At 42.9% G+C, this 26,293-nt stretch overlaps 1 protein-coding gene across 1 annotated transcript in view; it reads right to left on the bottom strand.

Annotated features, from left to right (window-relative positions):
• fam20cb (FAM20C golgi associated secretory pathway kinase b) overlaps positions 1–25,158 on the bottom strand; it is a 61,810-nt gene extending 36,652 nt beyond the window's left edge. Inside the window, exons 1-3 of the mRNA XM_030078313.1 lie at positions 23,866–25,158; positions 23,352–23,527; positions 18,567–18,645 (exon numbers count right to left, since the gene is read on the bottom strand). Coding sequence (XP_029934173.1) covers positions 18,567–18,645; positions 23,352–23,527; positions 23,866–24,377 — 767 coding nt within the window. The 5' untranslated portion in view covers positions 24,378–25,158. The remainder of the gene's footprint in view (positions 1–18,566; positions 18,646–23,351; positions 23,528–23,865) is intronic.
• Between the last annotated feature and the right edge of the window lie 1,135 nt (positions 25,159–26,293).

Genomic DNA, 26,293 nt, shown 5'->3' with positions numbered 1-26,293 from the left:
TCAGATGAAGCAAGGAAAAAATGTTGATTTTGGCCGGGTTGAATTCTCTATTATCAGATTTTGCACCTACTGTACTTGTGTTTGACAAGGGGGCAGCGTAGCTCAGGAGGCGGGGCCATCATCTGGTAATCGGAGGGTTCCTGGTTCAATCCCTGTCCCCTTCAGAGAGCGTGTGTGTGAATGTGAGTTAGACATTGTAAAGTCCTTTGAGAAAAGAGCTATAGAAATGCAGTCCATTTACCATTTTGCAGTATTTTCCAAAAAGATGGGACAAGTATCAAAACAACATTTTATATGTTTTTTTTTTTGTTTTTTGTTTTTTTTTTACAGCATAAACTAGGTAAAAAAAAAAAAATAAAAAATCAGGTCCAAACTGATATATGTTCTGTATGCAAAGCAGTTTCTTTTCCTTAACCTATAGATAAGTCCACCAAATTTCGCACGCTGCTTTTAAAAGACCATAATTCACAGGATTTTAGAAATGGCATCTTTTGTCATTTCTATTGTCTGATGTATTTTACATGAAATAAGCAAAAAAAAATTGTTTTGCATATTTGTAAATAATTCATCAAAAAGAAAAACCTTTTATTTAATTATTCATCAGAATGAAACAGAAAAAATGCACTCTCACTTAATCCGCTGAGAAAGTGTTCTGATATGCAAATTTGTGCGCTTCATGAAACATTAGCTAAGTTGAATATGTTAATTATAATGTGTTGAGTCTGTGACTATATTCAACATATGAAATTCCATTCCAATAGGATGAAAGGATTTTTTCTTCTTTCTTTCTCTTTTTCTTCTCGATGTGCCCGTGGCGCCTCGCCTTAATCAGAGTGGCATTGCAGAGCTGACAATGAGAACAAAGTGGAGTTGAACTCAACATGAGGAGATAAACCATTCATACATCCGTTCAGCTGAAGTGGCCCATTCAAACAGGCACAACTACAGCTCCTCTACCTCCCACGTCGCGTGTGTACACGTGTGTGTGTGTGTGCCTTTTTCTCCCTCGCCAAAGGTCCAATCCCTTTAGAAATCACAAACTATAAACTACCTAGGTGCATTTTATCTCTGTGGTTGATGCACATAGTTTCAGTGAACTCTGCTTCAACTTGTGAGTTTTATTCTAATTAAATCTCAGAGAAAATCCCTGGAATGAAACATACATCTTGTCCCGGCACCCTGAAAATGGGGTGCAAACTATGTGGATAATTAGTAATGTTTCCCTCCCAAATTCTTTCATGTCTGGATGGGAATTTATTGCATGACAATTAGTCTAATTATACTGTTTGCTGCCTGGCTGAGAAGGTGGTGGCATGCCACTGTAACAGGATCCAACTTGTGTGCTCCTGTTGTTTTTTATCTCTGTTTTTAGTTCCACATAATTGGAAAACCATAAACTGTACAAATCCTATGGATCTGTGCATTGATGTGTCTTGGCAACAAGTCTGATTTATGACACAAATCTCTGCGGGAGATATACACAAGACAAGAACAAAAGAGGATATTGTTTAAGTGGATATTGTTCTGGCCTGTCTGGGGAGAAGCAGTTACAGCCTCAAAGCTGTAAGAGCTTTGTGAAATAGAGATCGAGAGCGATGACTGATGAGCTGAAGAGAGAGGAACCCCAAAAAGTGGGTTAGCCAAGAAGAAAGAGGGAAAGGGAGAGAATGGGGTAGAGAAATAATAAGAAGTGGGTGGCGAGAAAAATAACATGAATCAGCAAGACACGAATTAAAGGATTTCGGCAAACTCGGTCATAGAGAGCGCTGGTGAATGAGAGGGGGAGGACAAGCATCAAGGACTGGCGAGCTGTGAGCCAGGGCCTGTGGTAGCCTGAAATCCCATGGCTGTGTAGGGTAAATTGGTGGGTGGGGAACATGGTGGCTGTTGATAAGCAGATAGAAAACAGGGCTCTGCGCCTATAAATACACATAGGGAAACCCTGGAGCCATGGGACTGGCATGGCCAGGGTACAGAGGCAGGGAGGGAAGGCTCCACGCTGGTGCCATGCAGTGCTGCAGCGGAAAGATTAAAGGAAAGAGAGCGAGATGGAGACTGAACGAGGGCTGCAAACTGGGATGTGCGGCGGTAGATGAGGAGATACAACCGGAGGGAATTGAAAAAAATGGCACGATCAGGGAAGAAACAGATGATTAAATACCGAAGGAGGTAAATTTTCAAGCACTAGATTATATCAGATCCCACTAACGGTGTGAGTCACTTGTTCTGTTGTTGCATAAGAGCAATAAAGGAGCTGTTAGGAAAAGGGCGCATCTAGCTCCTCTGACCTCAGAAAAACCAATCCCTTTTATTGCACCACATAATAAACTCACATATGCAACAGGAAGAGGAAGAAGTCCACGGAAACACAGTGTTGGAGGCTACAATACAAAAGCTGACCTTGTTAAGCATTTATAAGGATTGTCTGGGTGCCTTTATGGGAAGGGGGGGAACAAGTTTTGCGAGGGGAGGCGCAATAAACGGTGGATTCAGATTTTCCGAGGGATATGAATAAATGTCCCTCGCAAGTGTCAGCGCAAGGAAGAAAATAATCAAAGAAGAGGAGGATGGGGACAGTTTTACAATAAGTGTTTTCCTCCTGGTGGGATTGCTCATATCGTATCAGGAGAAAACAGAGAAGGGCAGAGGAAGAGAGAGCGGCGCTTTCTCTTGTCGGAGAGGTGTGGCTGGAAGTATAGGAGTGATGGTGGACAGGGGTGATGGCGAGAGAATGAGAGAAAAAGGGAAGAGAAAAACAGGAAACGGCTACGGGAGGGGTGAAGAGGGAAAGAGGACAAGAGAGGTGAGTGAGGGAACAGAGCAGCGAGGACGGGAGACAGAGAGAGAGGGGATGAGGAAAGAGTGAGGGCGGTCTGATTAAATGAGCAGATGGCGGAGGGCGACGGCAGGAGATGCAGGATCATGCTGTCGACATGACAGCGTAAAACAGACAGCTTTATCATATCACAGATATCAGCCAAGAAGGAAGGAAACACAGACAGTGAGGCAAACGTGGCCTTCGGAAGCAGGGATTCCATAATCTGCAAATGGCTTGAGCACATTGTTCAAGTTTATGGTTAAAAAAAAAAAAAGGTAGCACCACTGTCATGTGCAGATATTGATCGTGCTTTCATGTAAAATGTTCCAGCTATCATACATTTGTGAGCAGTACAAGCGCGAGAGGGAGAGAGGACGAAGGAAAGACTGCCACTAATTTTCTTGGATGTTGTCACACATTTTCCAACAAGAGGACCAAGCAGTAAATCCTCGTGCAATGTTCCAGTTTCTCTTCTGCCCTGAATAACACGTACTTGGAATGTAGCTCGCAACACCTCATAATGCTGTACTGTATGAGCAGGAATAAGCATGCACACACACACGTAAAGACATGCACAAAAACATACAAACACTAATTAGGAAACTAAAAAAAACACATGACGTGAAACCAATTTGTGTACATCTGACCTCAAAGGAGCATTACACAAGTGTTACTTGAAACATGTACTGTATTGCCAAGTCTTTTCCTAAGTCTTTCATATTTAATCACACGCAGCCCATCCTTTGCTGCGCTGCAGTATAAAGCAGCAAATATTGGCTGAGAGCTCAGACAAATTCCTTTTAATGTTTCCTTACATGGTATGGCAGATGTGAAAGCCGCTCTCCAGACTGACTAATAAATTACAACTCGGTCACGTAAGGTTTTATATGTGGGTGTTTTTTTTTTTTACATAGTGGGAAATGCTGCATGTTTCTGCAGCCACCTTGGCCGAGCGGTTCATGAACGGTGAACTGGGGGAGGACTTGTGGAATTAAAGTCTACTCCAGGCACTGTGCTATGATTTCACCGGGTCATTACTTTGAATGATGAGCCAGCCACACCCCCTCGGAAACTCGCCTGTGCTTGGACAAGAGCTTAGGCTCCAAAGCTCATATTTGAATAAGCACTGGACAAACACACCATAAATGCCCCCCAACTACCCCACCCCCACCCCCCACCCCCTGTGCTGAAACCAGAATTAACTCCACACGCAGCATCACAGTAGGTAGGGAAGCTCTCACTCGCAGCAAACTAATCCCTGCCATTTTGCCAAGCTGCTTTCTCCTTGCTACGCCTAACAATGTTGAAGTCACTTATTTATATATTTATTTATTTTTGGGAACAACAATTCATAATCCTTTGGTGAGCCCTGCCATATGTTCTTTTCTTTATCCCTTTCTTTATCCACACCCCACTGACATTAATAATCTGTAGGGCAGGAGAGATGGTATAGGGCTGAAAACACTCTGACTTCACATAATCTGAGTTTGCCGCACATTTTCGACCTTTTTCAGCCACAACAAACAATCTCAGTGAAATTAAATGTTTCAGAATTCCTGGCACTCCATGCCAATATGCTGTAATAACTGAGCAAATTATAATTTTACGTGATAAATTAAGCAACCCTAGAGATCACTGTGTACATGGATATGCTGGATTCAACAAGACAGAAGGGATATTAATAATAGAATGAAAATATGCATATTGTATGACCTTCAATAATTTTGTCTATTGATTTAGTGATGGCTTATGATTACATTATTGAGTCATTTGTTGTTCTAGACTGTCACATTGTAACTGTTGCTGTCTGAAGCTGGTTTTAATTATTTAATGTTGTTGCTTTGGCAGTGAGTACCTTTGTATTTCATGCCAATAAAGCACCACTGACTTAAATGGAGTCGAAGCCGAGTTGATATATATATATACAAACAGAATATGAATGTGCCAGCAAAAAGTCACCAACGTGGTCTGGGTCTAGTGTGCCAATGAAACAGAATGTCCCAAATTATGCAAATATATGCCATCATCATTAAAACATTGCAAAAATATCTGTATTAATACATCATTTAGTCATATTCCATGTTAAAATCTGCCAGTGGGATGAGATAATCCCTCTTGTTTCCAATGCTGATCGACTTGTTTCCAAAATTGTCTTGAATCAAGTGTCATTTTCTTAATACTAGTGGGCTGATCTGCGTTTTTTCTGCCTGGTTTCAACATATTTATACTTGTTCCCAGAAAAGAATCCTGAAACAAGTGAAGCTGCCTTGGAAACAAGTGGGATTATGTCATCCCACTGGCAGATTTTGTACACTTGTTTTGTACACGATTTTAGAATTTGAGACTAATTGACTTGGTAAGATGGAGTGAATATAATGTTCATCTCTAAGGCAACATAAGCTGCAAGTAACATGAGAACTGAAACGGACCGAGTGCAGTGTTAAAAGTACTCCTCAACCTACAGTACACCATGTCCAACCTTTTGCATTCTGTTTCATGCGAAGTGCAAGAAAACAAATCATGTTGAGACATGGGCACTATGGGTGGCTCTGCAATCTTCCCATCTGAGGCTGGTTGCATCATTTGTTTTGACTATCCAACCTCCTTTTCTCATCCTGAGCAGGAGGGGCGGGAGCAGACAGAGACAGACTGAGACAGACTGAGCATGAGGCTGGGGCGGAGGGGTGAGGGTATATGCAGATATTAAATTGTAAGAGCAGAGCTTTCTACTTTAATCAAGCTCATACGTAGCAGCGTGGAGCAGATGTTGCTTACTCCGTATCTATAGCATGGCTCAATCGTTCACACTGCGTCTGTCTCACCGTCACCTCAGATGCCGTTCTGCCGTTTGCTAATTACGTATTGCAACATGGTAAGGTAACGTTCCTGAACACCTCCCTACAGGGGGGGAAGGAAAGCCTAATTAGACCAAGTGTCCATCTGCTAAAAGGCAGGGGTGGGGGTGAGGTGGAGAAATGAGACAAATGCAGTAATAAAAAAAAAAAAAAAAAAAGCAAGAAAAAAAAAAAAAACAAGACCTGGCAGTGCTATAATTAAACGTGACAATCAGGAATGCTGAAGAATGACGGCTGAACATGGTATTTTACCCCCTGTTTCATTATGGTCTAATGATCCCCCAAAGGTGTTTTCCCTGACACTAACTACAGCTTATAAAACGGATCTGTTTTAATGGCTAGTGAAGGTGAAGACAGAAAGCGAGGAGCAGATCAGAGGGAAAACCTTGAGCTCTGCAAACCAGACTAAAGCCCCACGCGGTAAAACTGAAGACTTCTGTAAAACAAGAGCTGTCTCGCCCCGTGGCAGATTAACAGATACTGTCTGTTTTACTGAATCTGTATCGCAGACTACAGCTCTGCTTCTAAAGGCCATCTTGGCTCTAAAATCAACAATGACAAAAGATTCCCCCATGTTTTTGAATGTATGCTTGCCCCGCTTTCCTGTGAACACCTCTGTACTATAACTCAGTCTTCCTCTGGGCTCCTTTTACCCCTTCTCCTCTGTCTCCAGAACACGGGAACCCTTTTTGAGGAACTAGGAACCCTTATTTCTGTTTCCACAAGAGGAACCAGTCTCTTTTTTGTCTTGGGGTTTGAGCTCCTGGGCCTCAAAACACTCCCTGCAAGCAAGGTAGTGCTCTCTGAGTTCCTAGAGCCCACTGTGTGGAGGTTGACGCACTAGCACCAAAGGATTACCCTGACATTTTTAAAAACAGGACCAATCACCTGCAAATACAAATGATTCTATCAAGGAATCATTCAGTTCGTTAATTAAGCTAAGTAACTGAGATAAAAACATACAGCTCGTCTTTTACACAGATTCATGAGGACCAGCTGCAATTGAACACCATGTGATAATTGATCTCTGTTATTCCACGTAAAAACCACTCGCCTCCTGCTTCTCTACCATCCCCGATCTCATTTTCGACCTAAAACCAGATACAACATCACAGCGCCACATTGGTAAATATGCACCAACACAACAACATCTTTGACTTCCATGATTGCAGATAAGCTATTGCACGCTGAATGACTTTATAGTTCCTCCTTATTTGCATTCAGCTCACTGTTCTTTGTGCATTGTGGAAACAAAAACACACAGGAGCTTAGACCTCTGAACCCTCTTTCAAGAGTGACACCCAGGAACTTTGACCCAGAACTTTTTGGTGGAAAACTAGCATTAGTAAAAAAAAAAAAAAAATTATTCCGATTTTTTATTCAAACATAATAGACACCTCAAAATGCATCTCAGTCCCCCTCCAGGCCAACTGTGGCAATGTTTGTTAGGAGTGAGAATGTAACCAAACCAACTACAGGAAACGGCCGTAAAATGCAGTGTTTATAGGTATATAACATATGGATGCTGACATCGGATAGCCAGCAGTTGCTCACACTTAGGAATCGGAGTATAATAAAATGGCATGAGGACAAACGGGATTGATGCTTGTGCTCAGTCCATCGTGCTTGGCTGAAGTTACAGGGACTGGAATTGGATTTGTTCTGACCTCCCTGCCCTTGCTGTCAAAACCTCAAACGTGGCAGGTTAACAAAACTCTGTCCAATAAACAAGCTACGCCTGAGTCTGTTTGACTTTTGTTTACAAGGCCTGCTTTGCTTGTAAATGGGTAGTGCAAACCCAAATGAACTAAATGCAAAAATGCAACAAAGTAAACTTTTCCACTATGGTTTGGACCAAAGAAAACCAGCTGGAGGTGTGACTGCACCCTAAAAAGCTCTTTACAAAACCACAGATCAGAGCTTTGTGTGATTTCTGGAGTGGGATTTTTTTAGCCTCTTGCACATTCAGCTTGCAGTCTGAGCAAGTGACAATGGTGGCCTTTCCATTTGCAACCTATGCATAACACCGTCCTCTTCTCTCTTTGTTCGCTGACCATGAGAAGTAAAAAAAAGCTTCATTTCCAGTCACCAAACACCCCTCTGCGCCTCTGCTTTCAGCATCTGGTCCGCACTAAGCACGACACAGTGGAGGGCCGAGGCCAGATGAATCAATGTCTGATGTCAATGTCAAATCAAACATTGAGGTGTACTGTGTCCAGACAGAGAGTAAAGCCTGAGTTTGAGTGACAGCTCCTTCAAAGCAAAGAGACAAGATGACAGATGGTATCAAATCCCACATTCCCACAGAAACAGAGAGCTGGATGGGGTTTTTGAAATGTTCAGGGGTTGAGTAATTACAGGGGTTTTTTGTATTTCCAAGAAACAATGAATGTGTTTATCAGGGATGCTTAACGGGATGAATTGCAATTGTGACGGGCCAGGAACAACTTGCCTTCGAGACTGCAGAGAAACGGCAGTAAGTACATGCATATCAAATGTATACACGTGCATGTGTGTGTGTGCTTGTGTGAACGCGCACTGTTCTGGCGATTGTTCAGGCACTTGCGCGCATGTACACACACACACACACACACGCACACAGATGGCAGAGGAATTTAGCCGAGGCTTTGATATGCAGATTGGATGCTGGCCTGCCATTTCTGCTGGCTGCAACACTGTGTTATCGTTCCTTCAGCGCAGCATTACAGCTGATAACATTTACCTGAAGGGGCCAGCTGACTGATAATATCATCAAGACATTTCTGCTCCTGGAAGGTCTGATCGAGCTCTGCGTGGAATTTGCAGTGAATGAATCACTGCAGAAAGATAGTCAGGTATGCAGGCGCGCACAAAAACACACACATATGCTCACACATACACAAAAAAAACAAAAAAAATATCCCGTCTCCTAGGCAACTACAGTATGAATACTGTGACAGCTTGGAACGCTGCATGTCCAAAGTTGTCAGAGGTGGCGGTGAGAGTGTGGCACACACACAAACACAAACACACACACACACACACACACTGTTTGAGAGCACGGTTGCAGTGACAGCGCTGCAGAGTGGGGAAGTCGTGAGAAGAACGGATGCTAACGTGGACTCTTTATAAAGTAAAAGCACAGGAAAAAAAAGCACAAAGAAGTGGGAGAAAAGCTGCAGACTGTAACATCGCACAAACATGTCAAACTATAGAGTGACTCAGCCAATCAACAGCACTAATTAAAAGCGACATCATGTGTGAGAAGGCATTACTAAGCAAAATATGAGGGGCTTGCTAACATCTACATTCTATATAAATCACCACTGCTGATTGCTATAGATGGCAGTGTGCCTGCAGTACATTATGAGATTATTATAGTTGGCTACTTGCTCTCATTTGCAGCTTTTTTCCCCTACAGCATCCCCACCAGGCCGTAGATTAGTTGCGTAAGCTTCTGTTACTGAGTGCTTATAGCGTGTCTTTTCACATTATAGAGCGCCATAGGTCTGTGCTGGCTTTTTGTCCATTTGCAGGGCAGCTTTAGGCCCATAGGAGATTAGTATCACAGTGGGACAATCTAACCTTTATTTTAATTACAGGATATTCTCATGGCCTCCCACTATTTCATTGCCTTATTACAGGTCACACAGAGGTCAACGTAGCTGTGGTGCATCAGGGCCCAAAATTCACCTCCACTGTAAAGATGAAATCCAGCTTGAAACGTATGAACACTAGTTTAAAACCAGGGATTGGTGATTTGCATTGAATTTCTGGTGCCATTTAGTTGTTTGATGTATTTTTGTTGTTCCACAGCTAATCAGCCAAAGCACACAAAAACACTGTTTAATAGGAAAAAATTTCAACAACCTAAAATAGTCGGGCTTCAATGTCAACCCCTAAAAATAGAGGAGCAAAAGCTTCCTTGTGGATGCACTGATGTGCTGCAATGTTAAACAAACAAACAGGGAGAAATCCAGCATAGAGGAGGGAGAGCTCACTTTGAGCTACAGCTGGTCTCTATGTGCATCACACTTGAAAAACAGAATTACGGCCTAAAACAACAAAACACCAGCAGAAAAGCAATGCAAATCACCAAATCGCCATTTTTAACAGTGTGATTGAGTTTTAGGCTGGATTTTTCCCTTTAACTTTGCCATCTGCAACCCACTGGTTGAGTACAAAAGCTAAAAGAGTAAAGCAACCATGCAATAGCTTTAGCATCAAAGCGGCCCGCTAATGACTGATTAGAAACAGGCCACTGCGCGGCACAGTTTGCAGCATCTCTTCTGACCTATACCACTATCTTTTTTTAATATTAATCATTATCGGGTGTGCTACTTTTCTGCCACAGAGAGCTGCAGAGGACAAAATTGAACATGCTTTTACATTGTCATTGCTTTTTGACCGTTAATCTAAAGTAATGGCATCTATCTCTCTTTGACTAACTCAATTGTCAATGCAATGGACAGATAAATATCATTTTAGCATCATCAAATGGTTCCAGTGCTCATTTCCTGGTGCATATAACTTTCATCAGTGCCAAGCATGAATACATTAAAGTGGTATCTAAGCATTGATTTCCCACTGGTGATAGCATCTTTCTGGAGCTTTTTAGCATTAGGATGAAGTATAATGTTTTTTCCAGCTCCCTTTCAGCTCTGTGTGTGTGTGTTATGAAGAGACAGGCTATTACATATAGAGGAATATACAATGTGGCTCCACTCTATATGATCCCAGTGTGCCAGTGGCCTGTAATGTGTCACAGTCTCTACGGGAAAGACGGTAACGGGGTCACATTTCTGTGCCTGGGGGCTTCACTCGGTCATGTGTATCTCGCTCGCTGCACAGTGAAAAACATGTGTTCAGCTCCTGTTAATCTTATGTAGACTGTGTGAGCTGCCTGGTGTGTGTAGTACAAACGTCTCCGCTTGCGTGTGTGCATGTTTGTTTGAAAGTCAGCGCTTTATGTGTGTTCTGATGCGCACACGCAAATACATTTTCATCTCCCTTCCAACAAACCTGTTTTATACATTTTAATTTCTGTTTCAGCTCTAACTCCACTGAAGTGAACAATACCCCGGAGAAGCAATTATTACATGGGGGAAACAGTCAAAACATTAAGGGGAAATTTGCTGAGCAGTGCAGAGCCTAAAGTGCTAAATCACATGATCTCGCTGTGGTTGTAATTCTTGATTAATTATTCAACTGTTTTCTCTACCAACAAAACCAACAGCACCACAGGACTGAATGCAACCGAGGTATTTATTGAGGTGGATGAGTGCATTTACGAGCGCTATATTGCGCTATTATTTGGGATCCTTAAGTGTTCAATTTAAGATTGGGAGCGTGTAAAGGCAGTAGCCCATTTACAACCCAGGTAGGCTCATGGCCTAATTATGAGAAGCCCAAATGTGATCACTGGGACATGCAAATACAAGCATGGATGCAGAAACACATACATATCTTGTAAAATTTGCCATTAATTGTAGCAGTGTGTGCAAATCATCTTCCTCGGTCGTATTCTGAACATTCTTATTACTTTTGCATGCAATTTATGATTAGAGAGTATCTACCTTAACAAGTCATATGGGAAATTTTTGTGCTTCTTTCCCCTTTAAACCCAGTCCCAGTGATGAAATGTGTTACAGATTACTGTAGTCACTGATATGTTGTTTTTCCCAAATTAACTGAAAATCTGCCAGTAGGATGAGATAATTCCTCGGCTCCGGTGCTAATCAACTTGTTTCCATAATTTTCTGGAATCAAGTCTCATTTTCTTGATTCTGGTTGGCTGATCTGCCTTATTTTACTTTTCAGCTACGTTTCAACTTGTTTATACTTGTTCACAAAAGAATTCCTGAAACAAGTGAAACTGCATTGAAAACATGTGGCGTTATCTCCTCACACTGTCAGGTTTTTTTTTCACTTGTTTTAGGAAAAATTGGATTTTAACACCAAATGAGAATAAACAACTTGTTAAGATGGAGATTTCTGCTGTGTTGATGTCGAGTTTCATTAATTTGCTACCTATTGTATGCTGCAAGGGTTAGGTTTAATTACTGTATGTACTGTGCATACCCAATTATTCTTGTATAAATGCTACATATCACGGTTCAATGCAACTGCCTAGTCAAAATGTGTGTTGCACCATCTGGACTGGCAGTTTGAGGGTTAACGTGGTACTTTTCCCCCTGGCTGTGGCAGTGCCGCTGTGCTGCTGCGAGTTTCCTCTATTTCCAAACCGAGCTGCACTCATCATCTGTGCTCTGAATGACTTGTCCTGAGGCGATTCATCTCTTTATTTCCTGAGTCAAAGTCAAAGCACAGGCACAGAGGACCTTGTGAGAGCAATATCACGCGGTAAACATGCACGCAGTCACAGACAGACACACATACACGCATGCGAGCGCACTGACAAACAAACAACCAAACCTTGCAAACACATATAAAAGATGAGGGGCAGAGAGAGACGGAGGAAGGTCGTCCACTGAGAAGTCGTGTTTGTTTGTCACTCGCCGCTCTCTTCGTCTGACAACAGACAAGCCCAGGAACAATCGCTGGATTGTCCTCTTTTTCATCTATCGCTCTCGCTGTTCAATCTTTGCCTCATTCAGGGCCAAATCCAGGCAGCTATAAGCATGGATAATAAGGCTTTTTGTTGAGACATGTCCCCCCTTCAGACAAAGCTTCCTCAATCTCATTATTTCACCTCCCTGGACTGATGCAGCTTGATGATACAACACCGTCCTCTCATACCCGGCCAATTTCCGACTAATATTTCACATTAAACACAAACGTTTTTCTCCGGACTGCTATTTGTGCTGCTGTCAATATGTTATTGACACAAACGAGGTGACATTATGAGGCTCCCGTCTCTCGTCTCCCCAATGTGTCAATCAAAAATTACTCAAGGGATTCGACTCAGCACAGATATAGACCGCGCGGCGGGGAGGGGCGGCGGAAAGAGCAGATATCTAATCGAGGAATATTTGGATTGATTTATGTGAGACTGAGCCATCAGACGGGTGATTGACAAGCGATACAATTAAGTGGAAGCGAGAAGGAACGGAAGCCCGTGGTTAAATCAATCATTAGTCGCCCCCTCCCTCCCTCTGTCTATCATCTGTGCTCATCATGGACTTTGAGAGCTCCGAGGCTAATTTCACCGTAAATATGACAATCATGTCTCACCAGTTCACACCGGCGTTAAGTTAAACCATGGCAGAGCGACCAAGAGAAGGAGGGGAGAGGCAAACAGAGAAAGACAATCTGCAACAATAATACAAGACTGTTTTTTCATTGTCAGCAGTACCATCACTTTGCTACCCTTGTACCCAGGTGCAATGCACTGTAAAGTACACCACTATCCTCCAGCTGAGACTCCACCAAACACACAATGTACCACTATACACTGCCAGAAACAAGAGTACAGTACAGGTCCATTTCTATACCCAAAGGCCCATCTGCCTTGTAACAAATGTACCACTTCAAAGTTACAACAGTGGCCCCGAGGGCACTAAATGTAGACCTTTTGTTACACAAAAAGCTATATAGACATTTCTCACAGCAAAAAGGTACATAACTGTAGTCGTTTCCTTCCAGTATAATACCATGTCGCTACTTTAACCCTTTTCAACCCTGATGTTTTCCTTTACGTAGCTTCTAAACATTTTTTTTTTTTTTTTTTTTTTTGCATATTGTATGTCAGTGTCACATAGATATTCTGTATCTGCTGGTTGCAATGCTTCACACTTAAACTGAGTGGAATATTGTAACCCAGACTTTCATTGTTTCATGGCTGAAGATTTACATCAAATAGAAAATATCTCAACATGTCCTGTGCATCATTTTAATACATATTTCCCTAATGATTCTGCAGGACATATTTGGCATCTTTTGAAACCTTGGGAATTTAAAATAAAGTTGTGTGGGTTTGAACAGCTCACCTGCACAGCATGCATTTGTAATTTGTAATGATGAACCCACCAATGAGACTGGCAGAGTTGAAGAGGTGACTCATCACTGGCATTTTTTGCACTAAATGTTTCAGGAATTAATTTTTGTGCATAATAGTTTCTGGCACTGCCCAAGTGAGATGCATGTATACTCTTTTAGGTACTCTTGTTTGTCTGAGACTGCACGCACAGGGTCTTTTGACAGGTAAACTCTGCATGATCTTTCACCAGATATGTCCAATAGATGCTCCCACTTAATGGAGTAAGATGTTTTTGTGCAGGAACAAAAGAAGAAATTATAGAAACATCACAATTGCGGGTTATTTCAGTCATAACCACAGACACAACAGAACGATGAAGCAGAGGATGACAAAGATGATAATTGATCTTAGTCATCAAACTGAGCTTTATTCAAATCACCATTCATACGTAATGGGCAGTACAACTATGATGCTTTTGTCTGTCTAGCTGGGCATCAGCTGGGATTTTAAGTGCTATCCCATAATGCCTCTCTGATCTCACCTAAAGTCTCGACTCTTAATATAGCACCTGGTTGGAACATGCTGTGCGTTCGAATAGACTAGTTAAGACAAGGTTTAATGCCTTGTCTGGAAATGCAGACCACATATGGCAGCTTCACAGGCCACTTGATGAAGGCTTCACCTATGCAATACCACACTGGAAAAGTACTGCACATTGTTTTGTCAGGGAACGTGTACATTTTGTTTTTGGAGGTGATGCAATAGCCTAAGCTCATTTGAAGATGATTCATTAACTGTTTGACACCAAAGTGGAGCCATATGAAGGTTTGTGTTGCCCTGCCAACCCATGAAAACAAAAAAGCCAACCTGCCAAAAGAAACCAGAACTACTAGAAAGACTGTGATCATCTCTCTCGTCCTCTCCTGGGAGAAAGAAAAAAAAAAAAAAAGAGGAGCAGAGGATCACTAGAGGATCAATACAGCACAGCCCACTAATGGATTTCTGCATGTGTGCCATTCAAGAGTGTACGAGAAAGGTAGGGGGAGAGAAAAACGAGGCAGAGCAGCAATGATCGAGAGACAGACAGGGAATCAGAGACAGAGAAAGAGTGGCGGAGAATGGTAAGAATGAAAAAAGAGACAGAGAGACGAGCAGATAAACAGATAGAGTCTGAGCGGCGAGAGGGCAGGTTTCCATAGATATGGATGGTTGGAGGGTCGATCGTTACCCAGACACCACATGCCTGCCTGCCTGCCTGCCTTCACCGCCTGATTGCCTGGCGCACATTTGCATTAGAGTTGAGAGGAGCAGAGCAGAGGAGCACAGCCGGAGAAGTCTTTGATCTCTCAGCCGCTGTTTCTTTGATGCACCATGTGGAAACACACCAGCAGATTTAGGAACTGGGGAGCGAGGAGATGATGTGGGGTGTTGAGCGTGTGTCTGTGTGTGTGTGTGTGTGCGCACACCTCTCTGCAAGGCAACCGATGTATGCAGAATGACTGCGCAAATCCATCAACACTTTGATTGCAGGCCAAATGAGCTCACACAAGTCAGCATGGGTTGCATTCGAGCAGGGAAGGAATAAAACCGCCTGTAACAAGTTCAAAATCGAGGCCCAGCGCTGAGATAATCGGTGGATTTTGACTGTGTTTGTGTTTACAGTGTTGACAACTCTTTCTGCCCCCCTTCCTCTCCTCGTCTGTCCTCTTCCTCTCTCCCTCTCGCCCTGCCGTCTCCTCCAGCTGTGGCCCCCTCACCTCTCCTCCCACCTCTTCCTTTCCTTTACCGCTCTTCAATTCCACACCTCCTCTCTCCAATCCCTCCTCTCACCTCATTCTCATCTCGTCTCCTCCCCAGCCTGTCAGGATGATTTCAGGCTTGTTGCGTCTAGCCTGACTTACTGTGGTACGATTGAAGCAGTAATTACAACAGTCTCTGAATAGCTTTTCCTCCCACAGAAACCTCGCCACCTATCATCCACAGGCTTAACCCCGCTCTCCGTGCTGACATGCAGGGGCCAGACAACAGCCCGTGTGGAAAACCATTAACCCGCAATTAAATTACAATCACTATAACAAAGGATGAGTGACATTTAAATCCACCAATCGAGGAGGGATTAGGAGCAAGGAGCACGTCTCTTGGGATATGCTATCAACTAAATATGACAGTCTGGATAAAGGAAGTGTGAATTAATCAAATATTTACCGTATCTACAAGTGAGGCAGTTTTTACCATTTGGGTCGACTTATCTTTTCTACAAGGTAAGCCAAGATGTATTACAGGGTGAGTAAAGGCAGGCTTGGTAAAGCAAAGGAGATTTTCAGCGCGGCTCACCTCTTTATGTGAGGCGAAAGTGATATGCGGCGGTGCATATTCTCATATCATAACTGGAATGAGATGGAAAAGGACGTGAGGGAAGGTATAGAGGCTTTACAGCTGCGACACAAATCTCCTCGCGGTCGTGTCTGGTGCCATCATGGAGGTCCGCTGTGTGAATAATGTCAAAATATACAGTACACCATCCATGATAGCAAGGAAGTGCATCTAAGGCCCTGTGTTCCCTTAATGTAGTTTCTTTCATACATTATTCATCAACCATATACACTCATAATATGCATTTTGTTAATAAACCAGAACACATGGACATTATTCTTCTCTTAATCTTGAGGGAATACAAGGTAGTTTTGTCTGTAATGTTATATATGTGGCTAATGTTAATGCCAGTGGTGATGCCAACTTGAACGTTTTGCAATATTAATGGAAAGTGTGTTTGAATAAGAGTGTATATATACGAGTGTAGATATTACATCATATATTACTTCAGATACTCTGAGTTTCAGAAATTGTTCTTTTTTTTGTTGCGGGAACAAAGGATTGAAGGAACATTTTTCAGTTTGAAAAAATTACATTGAGGAAACATATGGTGGACCCTGATAAGAAAAGGAGTGATACTTGGCTTGGAAAAAATGTTTTGGGTGTACAATCAGTTAAGCAATATTTCTAAGTAGAAGTCAAAAGTCTGATAAGGTAGGTTTCCAAATTTACGTTAGAAAACTCTTGCCTTTAGCCTTAGCTACTGTTGGAACAGATAACCTGAACAAACAGGTTTTTTTTTTGTTTGTTTTTTTTTGCTTTAACAGCCACTAGCCATTAGGTGAATTTAACAAAGCAGCCAATGCTAATGTTAACATATACTTCAACACACCCACACCCACTAGTCTTTACTTCATATTTTAAGCTTGTGCACAGATGAGATGTGTTACAGCAAGACAGTGATGGTTAGTTGACCAGATGGAGCTGACAAGATATATTAGTGACAAACTGATCAGCTCCCAGTCATAAACAGCAAAGAAAATAACTAACCACTTATATAGAGACGGCCAAGTTGTACATCTGAAATGCAGTCAGCTGTTCATAATGGGATGACTACGAAGACCTCCTATAAGGCTGTTAGAGGTGTGTTAGGTTTACATCACCTGAAAGCCCTCTGTAGAATGCTGGGGCAAGCTGATTTCAAGTCCCTAACAAACAGAAATACATCAAATTTTCCTGATTTCAGGACACGGGTAATGGTTTGTGTCTGCCATCGGCCCCGTTCTCTAAGATCAAACATGTCACAAACACACATCAGCCCCCAACTCAAACACAGTTAGCTCTTGTAGAGCTGTCTGTCTTCATTTGTCGTGCTGGTTGTCATGACATTGAAGCAGCTGCACCTCAGAGCAGCGCTTCAGCAGTGCTTGGCTTTACCCACTGCCATCCTCAACAACTGTTAGCTGTTTAACCGAAAGAAAGTGAAAATCAAGAACCTGTTGAAGTAGATCCACTCTATTTGTAAGCGCTCTGCAACACCAAGTGCTTAAGGTAGGCCTGTAAACTGGCACAGGCAGATGGCTGGCTGGCAGAGCATCCCAAAACAGATGCAGCCACGCAGTGTGCGGTGCTATAGCACATATTGGCACTAAATGGAAAAAGTTTAAATGGGAACCTTGCTGTAAATGTATATAAAAAATTAAATGCACTACAAAAAAGGGAGAATGTTATGGAATGAATATTTTACTAAACTGTCAGTGTAAATGTACATGATGAAAAACATATAGTCGAGCTTGTTCCATTGATTCAGTGATTATTTATTGACTATAATGCAACATTTTCAAAGAAATTTTACTGTAAATACGTGTGGACGCCTATGAAAAACGAAATGCCAAAATAGCCTTTTGTCATTATTTATATGCATTATATTATTAAAGATTTGATTATTTCACCATAGCATTGTTTGAAGTATCACCGAGTGGACCAATGTACTCGTAACATCATACTTTAAGATTACAGGCTTTCTTGTCAAGTTTAAGCAGTGTAGAAAAATGATACGGTTCACACCCATGTGCACTGGCCAGGTATGTGCTTGTGCACTCATATGCTCAACACAGAGCGTCCCAGTTTGGGATTTCAAAAACCTGGTCAAACCACTGTGTAGTGAAATGCTTATGCAACATCTTTGGCTCTGACACAGCAGAATGATATCGGCCTTCAATCGAAGAGCAAGGTTACGCTGAAATGAAACCCATTTGATACAGCCAGAGAAGAGAATGAGGATGTGAGATTGATGTGAGCTGTGAGAAGAATGAGGAAGTGTCGGGATGCACAAGCCGGGGTGAACGCAGGTAGAACGGTGCATAGTTGGTGATTTATCCTGAAACAGATGTGCAGTGATTTCATGATTGGATGACTCGACAGAAGTATCTCTCCCTTTAGGGGATTGAAAAGCTTTGAAGAAACTAAGTAAAAGAAGTACAGTCTCTAAAATTTACTTTAAATCTGCTTTTTTTCTCACAGAGTGGACAGTCCATCCTGCCTGCCGCGGTAGGAAAGAATGAGACAGGCACTTTAACAGAAGACAGAGGAGCGCCAGCAGGAACAAAGTGTTACCACAACACATAAAACACATTTCTGTTGGAAAAGGACAATAACTTACTTCATGGGTTTGAAGAGAGCCTGCCCGTAGTTCTGGAAAGTCATAATCAGCTTTAGCTGGGTGCCTCCGGACTTCATTGCTGTTGTGAAAAAGACAACACCACCATTAACACTGGCTACAAGTCAGCGCTAATAAACAGACATAGTGTGGTCAGCTGAGAACATATGACTGGCATACAGCGGTGAATACTGCCCGAGCGCTTTTAATTTGCAATTATACAACCCAAAATGAGATGAGCCACTATTGTGATGGTGGTGAACGACCTTTTCTCTTGGTAACTAATAAACAAATTGAAGTTTTATTTATATGAAGATTCCCTGCGAGTCCACCTCATATACAGTATGCTCCAAACATCCTGTGTTCCCAGGCCCTGTGTTCCCTCAGTGCCGTTTTTTAAACTGAAAACATCCCCATGTTCCCTCAATCCCATGCTCCCTTAACATAAAAGGAAGAATAATGTCCATACAGCGCCTGTATTAACAAAAATGCATAATCTGATCTGCTCGGTACATATATCTGATACTATCATATTATGTATTTCTATTAATACACCAAAGGTACGGGCATTATTCCTCTTTGTTTTTTTATGTAGGATTGTGGGTAGATGAAGCTGTTTTCTATATGAAAGAAACAATTACATTATGGACCACAGGATCTTGGGAGGACGGGGCCCTGGGAACACGCGAGGTGACGCTGCCCTGGAGGCAGAAATAATCTCATTGATTGCGTTTAACCTCAATGGGTTCCGCCCAGTGAGGTTAAACACACTGAGGTTAGCTCACTCGCCCAAGTCAGTGAGCTAACCTGCTGATTTTCCATAAACCAGAATGCCATGGAATGAACTTATAAAGTCATCGCCATTTCCATTTTTATTTGCATATTAACAGAATGCATTCTTTGCCATTTAAGCCGCAGCGCCCTAAAAAACTGTGGCTTTTTGGCTCTGCCCACCAGTTCCACTCAATAAATCAGATTATTACACAATACACCAATTGTTGCTCAGAAATTCCCCATTCGTTGGGGTGTGATCACACTGTGATATACAGTCGCTTTAACTGCAGGTGACAAAATGCACTCATATATCGCTCTGTATAAAAGTGCCTGCTTTATGACAATGTAATGAAATGCAGAGAGCAGAAAATACATAAAGCTTACAAAACAGGCTTGAGTCCATCATCAGAGTGAAAATATATTGGATTATATGCAGTTTACAATGTTAATTTTAATGTGATGCTGATTGATATAGATTTGATATACATTTTAGTGAAATACCTGAGCTTAAAATTTTGATTTCCACTCCTATGCCAATGAAGTCCACTGTTGTGTGTGTAAACTTGTATGTACGTCTGCGTTTGTGTGTGTGTGTGTGTGTGTCTGCATGAGTGTTTGCGCTCTGAAGCAAGTGAGTGCTGATGTCACAGTGTTTATTTGATGGGAAGGGAGAGTGAGGGGGTGAAGGACAGCGAGTGCTCGCCCGACGCTCTCTGTTCCTCTGCTGTTTACTCTCTCTCTGTATTCTCTGGAGGGCTACTCTCTCTCTCTCTCTCTCTCTCTCTCTCTCTCTCTCTCTCTCTCTCTCTCTCTCTCTCCTCTTTCTATCCATCCTCCTATCCTTCATGTCTCTCTCTTTTTGAACATAATAATGCATTCTAAATGTGCTCATGGGATTGGGCTCAGTGTCTGGGCGAGGTGCTGTGCTGGCAAATTAGCAGAAAGAACAGAGGAGCCACTATGCCTCCTGCACCTTTACCTGGTGGTTGCAAATGAGCATTTTGGTGGCTTTATGCCAACGCACAGGCTTTTCGATCAGTCATTTTTAATCGTGGTGACAATCTCATTGTTCACATTTTTGAAAAAAATGACAACTTAAAAGATCAATATCTAGCTCACCCCACCTGTCACTGTGTGCAGTGTTAGGGTTAGGACTGTGTGCCTGCTTGTTTGGGCAGTGGCTTGGCAGCATTTTGACTACAGGCAAATCAGGTCAGCAGTAATTACCAGAAAGTGACATTTTCACAATACCTGGAAGCAGACACCATACAAATGATGCCCCACTAAACCACACCAGTCTCTCTTACAGAAAGTCTCTTTGAAAAAAATTTTATGCAGGAAACTTATGTACTTCTGTCTCCTATAAAAATGCCCAGTTCCAGTGTTACATATTATTGTAATCACTGGTGCGCTGAAAAAAAAAAAACATCAATAATGATAAATAAATAAATAAAAATAACAAAGCATAAAAATCTGTCACTCATTTCCAATGCATTTTCACTAATTTCAGGATGTTTTTATGTTGAAACGTCAGGCAGATCAGCCAACTAGGGTTAAGAAAATAACACTTTTCAAGAAAATTCTGGAAACAAGTTGATTAGCATCAGAAACAAGTGGGATTATCTCATCCCACTGTCAGATTTTTTTTTATTTAAGAAAAGCAGGAGTTTCAGACAGAACATGAGACTAAACGACCACTTGTTAAGATGGAGATTTCAGTATTTATCCTATTTTTATTGGTAAACATTGCTTAAAATGGTTTAGTATATTATACATCGGGGTCCTCCGGTCCTTAAGCATAGATAATAACCTACTGCTGCTGGCTTATATTGGTATTCTGCTCCAGGCCTCTGCTATGGCTCTGTAATTACTGGGCCAGCATGTATTTAGCTGGCTAGAGACGCTGAGAACTGCTTCCACCATCCACCCAGGCTTGAGAGAGACAGAGAGTAAGAGGAAGAAAATCAAGTGCAAAGGAGGGAGTTTGAAGTCGAAAGAAAGAAAGAAAGAAAGAAAGAAAGAAAGAAAATTTGTTCCTCTGTTAGTGGTGACCATGCAGAGATGGTAGTTTTATAACCAGTTAATCCTAGTCCCAGATAAGTATTTAATCTTAGCTATAGGGCAATCGTAGTTTTGTCATTGCAAGATAAACCTGAAATCTGCAATCATTTTTTGCAGTGAGCCTGAGATGGGGCGACCTTGAGTCGACAAACACTCCTGGAATGTGGGAACACAACGGAGCCAGGGAGGAAGACAATCCAAAATCCCGAGGAAGAGAAAACAAAATATTAGGTTCCATATAACTGCCTTAACACGGATTTTCCCAGCTCTGTCAGGTACCTACTTGCACTTGCAGCGAGGGCTTTGTGGCTTTCTGTACGACGCCATGTTTACTGTGCGGTTGTCGATCAAACAAAAGCCACAGTGTGTGATTTGGATTGAATTGTGATTTGGATGGAGCCCAGGTGTTCTCTTAGGCTCATTCGACTCTGCTGGGACTTTCTGTGGGAACACATTAAAGAGGTCTTGTGGTTTTTATTGTTATTCCTTGCAAGGCACGAGTCTGCTGGCTGATCAGACTCGGACTGAGCAGCGTGCTTGTCCATCAAAAGCAGCCGCCGCTTCCTCTCACTCTTAAATGACATGTGTGGCAGCGGCACTTCCTCGGACCTGGTAGGCCCAATTAAATGAGCGAGGGCACGTTTCCCTTTGGCAAACTGTTGGATTGTGACTGATTCCCATGTTGGGAGACCCTTTGAACCTGAACTCTGACCTCGACACGGCTCACCCACTGGGCCACGGTGTGATCGACAGCCCCGTAACCAAAAGGGGACAGGTTCAATTCCAGAAAATGGCTAATGTGCATCTGTCAGCAGTTACACGGCCTGTCAAAGTGTCCTTGAGAAAGAGACTGATGCGCTGTCAATTTCCCAGTTTGATTCTGATTCACAAGGTCTCTATTTGATTCAATTCGATTTGATTTAATCACTATTTCGATTCCTCATAGATTCAGTCCAGGATATTTCAGTTACAAAGCTACAACACCTTTTTGCAGTGGACATATACCTTTGCTTTCACCCAGCTCCTCTTGCCATCATTGTTTTTAAATCCAGAATCAATTCTTGTCTCATGAAGGTCCCTCTCTGGACCAAAATACCACATTTTTAATGCTGTATAAATTAAATTTGGCCTTTAAAGGAGGTAGTCTCACCTTTGAGCTTTTTAATACTTTGTCGCACCTCTTTCATAGTTGTTTGAGCACAAACTCTTTCTCTGGACGTTTGAATCCAAAATCAAGACATCTGCCTTAAGGCGTTATGGTGCCATCTTTGGGTAGGGAGCGCCTGCCACTGTTTGTTCATTCATTTTGACAAAACATGGAATTTGGGCAGCTGAGTTTCTAAAGGGAGGTAGGTCAGGGACGGCGTGCTGCAAATAACATCTAGCAAAAATCTCCACACAGCCACTGAAAAAAGGCATGTATTAAAACATCAGTCTGTGTTTTTAATAATCGATATTGGATTGTTAAGATTAAGATAATTGGATAATCAACATTGTTATGCAGCATGAGACTGAACCTCCAAGCTGCTTGGTTATTGCATGTCACTCGTGATTTGCTGGTAAATAAAAAGGTAAATAAAGCTATATGACCTCCGGTTGGTGATTATCATGAAGTGAACAATACCTGGTGTGGACAGGAATCAGTTACATTCTCAGAAAATGCCACGTTCTGCTTAAAAGACCACACCTTATCAGTTTGCTATGACTTGAATTCACGTCATGAAGACTGGTGCCGCCCTATAAAAGGTGAACCACAAATAAACACCCTCAAGGTGGGCCTAGGTGGGTTTACCGTGGCTGCATCGTATGCCGCTCTGCATGAGGGCAGCAGCTAAACACCTGAGGTGAACAGAGCAATTTGGCATCTCATATCTTCTCTGTGAATAGGGACCCTCAAACTGTGAAGCACTCCTGCGGGTGCTGTTGAAACACCTCTCCCTCGTCCTGACTCACCCACGCTGGTGATCCTCTGGGAGACCAGGTCCTTCAGAAGAGCATCAATCACTGGATTGTGCCTGGAGTACAGCTCGAATCTATTAATCCCAATGTGGAAGCGGAGCCAGTTGGGGTAGGAGTCGGCCGTCAGCTCCCCTGTTGGGCTGAACTCGTCCATGTTGCCTTCACCGTGCCTGTAATGGGAGGAGGAGGAAGAGGACAGGGGGAAATTGGGACGAGGAGGATTATCAGTTTTTGATGATTTTGTGCTATAACTGATTGTTACAGAAGCATTATACTGTATTAGACTAATGTGATTGAATGGGGCAAAAACTAAGCTCTTTGTTGGGATATTTGGATTGAGGTCTACATCTTTAGAAAAATTATCATTTTTCTACCTATAATGTTCAGTCTAATTTTGCAAGTAATGCTCCCATAGATTAAATAGATGACACATTTCAGGTTCACTTCCATTATTAATGGTGACAGCAAGGTGACTTCAGATTTATGGTGGCACAATGCTGCACTTTACCATTCCTGATCCTCTGCGGCTTTGGGGTCAAATCTGATGTCCGTGTTGACGTTGAACAGCGTGTCCTCGTCCGTCAGAGGCGGCTGGGATCTTTTATATAAGGGATGGTCGTAGAGAGCCGACAACCTTGAACCCCTGGCCGGCATGTTCTTGGTTACTGTGCTGTCCTGGATGAACTGGCGCTTCCTGTCTGCGCGTTGCGCGTAATGCTCCAGCCGCCTGAACCCCTCCGTTTTGTCGCCTGTAACCGGAATCTTTTCCAGAGAGTGGGAGGACACGTTCGAGTTGGGCTCGTTGCTGAAGTCCTGGAGGATCCGCAGGGTGTGCTTGTTAGGCCAGCCCTGCTTCCCCCAGTTCTGAGGCTCCTCGCTCGGCGTGTGGGAGCAGGAGCAGCCGCTGTTGCTGCGCCTCTCCAGCTTTGGTAACAAGTCTATCATAATGTGCATCGAGCAGGCAACGAGAAACACCATAAGGATCAAAACCCGGAATTTACGCAAGAGTATCATCTTCATAGTCTCCCTTTTGAGCAGATGTGAGTATTTACTGCAAATGATCAGCACGCAGATGAACAAGCTGACTACATCGCTGATTATGTTTATCAGACTGGATGCCAATCTAATGAAATATACGTTAAACACGTAGGAACCATCTTCACTTGCCGTCTTGAGTAAAGGATTCAGTGTTCAGCCTTTGTATTTTAACATCAGAGTCCTGGTTGGCTGGTGCGGATGTCCAGGCGAGATTTCAAAGGCGCAAAATCATCCGCAAGCGTCCAGGTAAAGCAGGTCGAGTCGGTTCAGACCAACGGTCGATTGGCGCAAGCCACATCCTCCCCACACTGCTGCTCTCTTTCCTGTCGACCGGCCAATTTATTGAAGATCAATATTAGACAATCGAGTAGGATCCAAAAGCAGCTCTGATAAATGATCCGTCAAAATCTGCGTGTCCAAAAGGTCCGACGGCGCGCATCAGCCTCACCGTCCAACCTCGATCCCACGGACTGAGCCGCCGCGAATCAGCTGGGACATCGGCTCGGAGAAATGCACGGAAAGTACAGCTCTTCAGTGATCTCACGTTTAAATGTTTTTAAGGGAAAGTCCCCGAGAAGTAGTCGACGTAACTCATCCACCTCAGCGATCCGGTAACCTACGCGTAATTATCTCACATCAAGTCCCGACAAATCACCCGAGGCGAGCCAAAGGAATAATTTGCGCAGGTAGCAGTAGAGAGAAATCCCCCCGCAGGGTCAGGCAACCTCTAGGAAAGAGAATCCACCTCTGTAGCATGTGTGAATCTGGGTGGGTGTGTTAAATATGATGATGAAGCCAAGACTAGATCCAGCCTTTGCGCAGCGTCACCGTCCGCAGATTGGCTGAGGGGAGAGAGAGAGAGAGAGAGAGAGAGAGAGAGAGAGAGAGAGAGAGAGAGAGAGAGAGAGAGAGACCATGTGAAGCATGAAGTGCTCGTCTGTATTCCTCTTGGAATAAATCCTCGCTGCACATCCACACTGTGCAAGAAGAGGGCGTCTCATCACACCGGCTAATATTCAGCCTGGCGCACACACAGCAGCAAACCCATGAAGCTTTTTTTCCCCCTCTGAAATTCATCGGCTGGAATCCCTCTGAAATATCTCCTCTGAGACGGCAGTCAATCCATCGATGATACATTAGACAGGCCTATTAGACTGCTCATCAGTCTGAGGATCCGGTTCCATCCTGCACTGCTGCCACTCAGCAGCAATCACATCTTCAATAACATTTAAAGGCTGCATGAAATGAAAACCACAAAGCGGCCTTCAGCGCTGCGCTTTCTTAGCAGCCAGTGAAAAGGGGAAAATAAAAAAAAAAGTAGCATCTCAAAATTGCAGAATTGTGCACCAGAGAAATAAACTGACTCTACACTTTGCTGCTGCAGTGCCGCTTGACCTTTAACCTCAATATACAGCAGGAACCGCACCTACCACATGAATGGACATGAAACCCATGCACACATCTCCAGCACCCAGCCAGTGGACTAATGTTTCTCTTTATGGCTAATTGGCACAGCATTAAGGCTGCATGCATGATTCTTAGTGGTGGTGAATGTGGCTGCAAATAGACAGGAGAGGCAGGGGAATAAACGGCTTGCATATACCATAGTGTGGTGCATACGCGTGAGTAACTGATCATGCTGTTCATGATTACCTCCCTAGATTAGTTTATAATTAAAAGTGCCCAGCATTAGTGGAGACAGAGAGACTGTACTGGCTGTTGTGCTCCTACAGCAGCTGAACAAATGGCTTCATAACAGAGGAAAGTGGAGATGACTCGAGACATGCTCTGCAGGGATTCACCCACTGGAACAAAACATTAGTAGTGAATGTTAATGAACCCGATGTGGAGGCAAAAGTAAATTAGCGGTGTAAAGATCACTGTTAATCTAAAGCTCT

This window comes from Myripristis murdjan, chromosome 19, assembly GCF_902150065.1.
Source record: "Myripristis murdjan chromosome 19, fMyrMur1.1, whole genome shotgun sequence".
Classification (NCBI taxonomy): Eukaryota; Metazoa; Chordata; class Actinopteri; order Holocentriformes; family Holocentridae; genus Myripristis; species Myripristis murdjan.
This window is presented reverse-complemented; position numbering and strand designations above follow the sequence as displayed.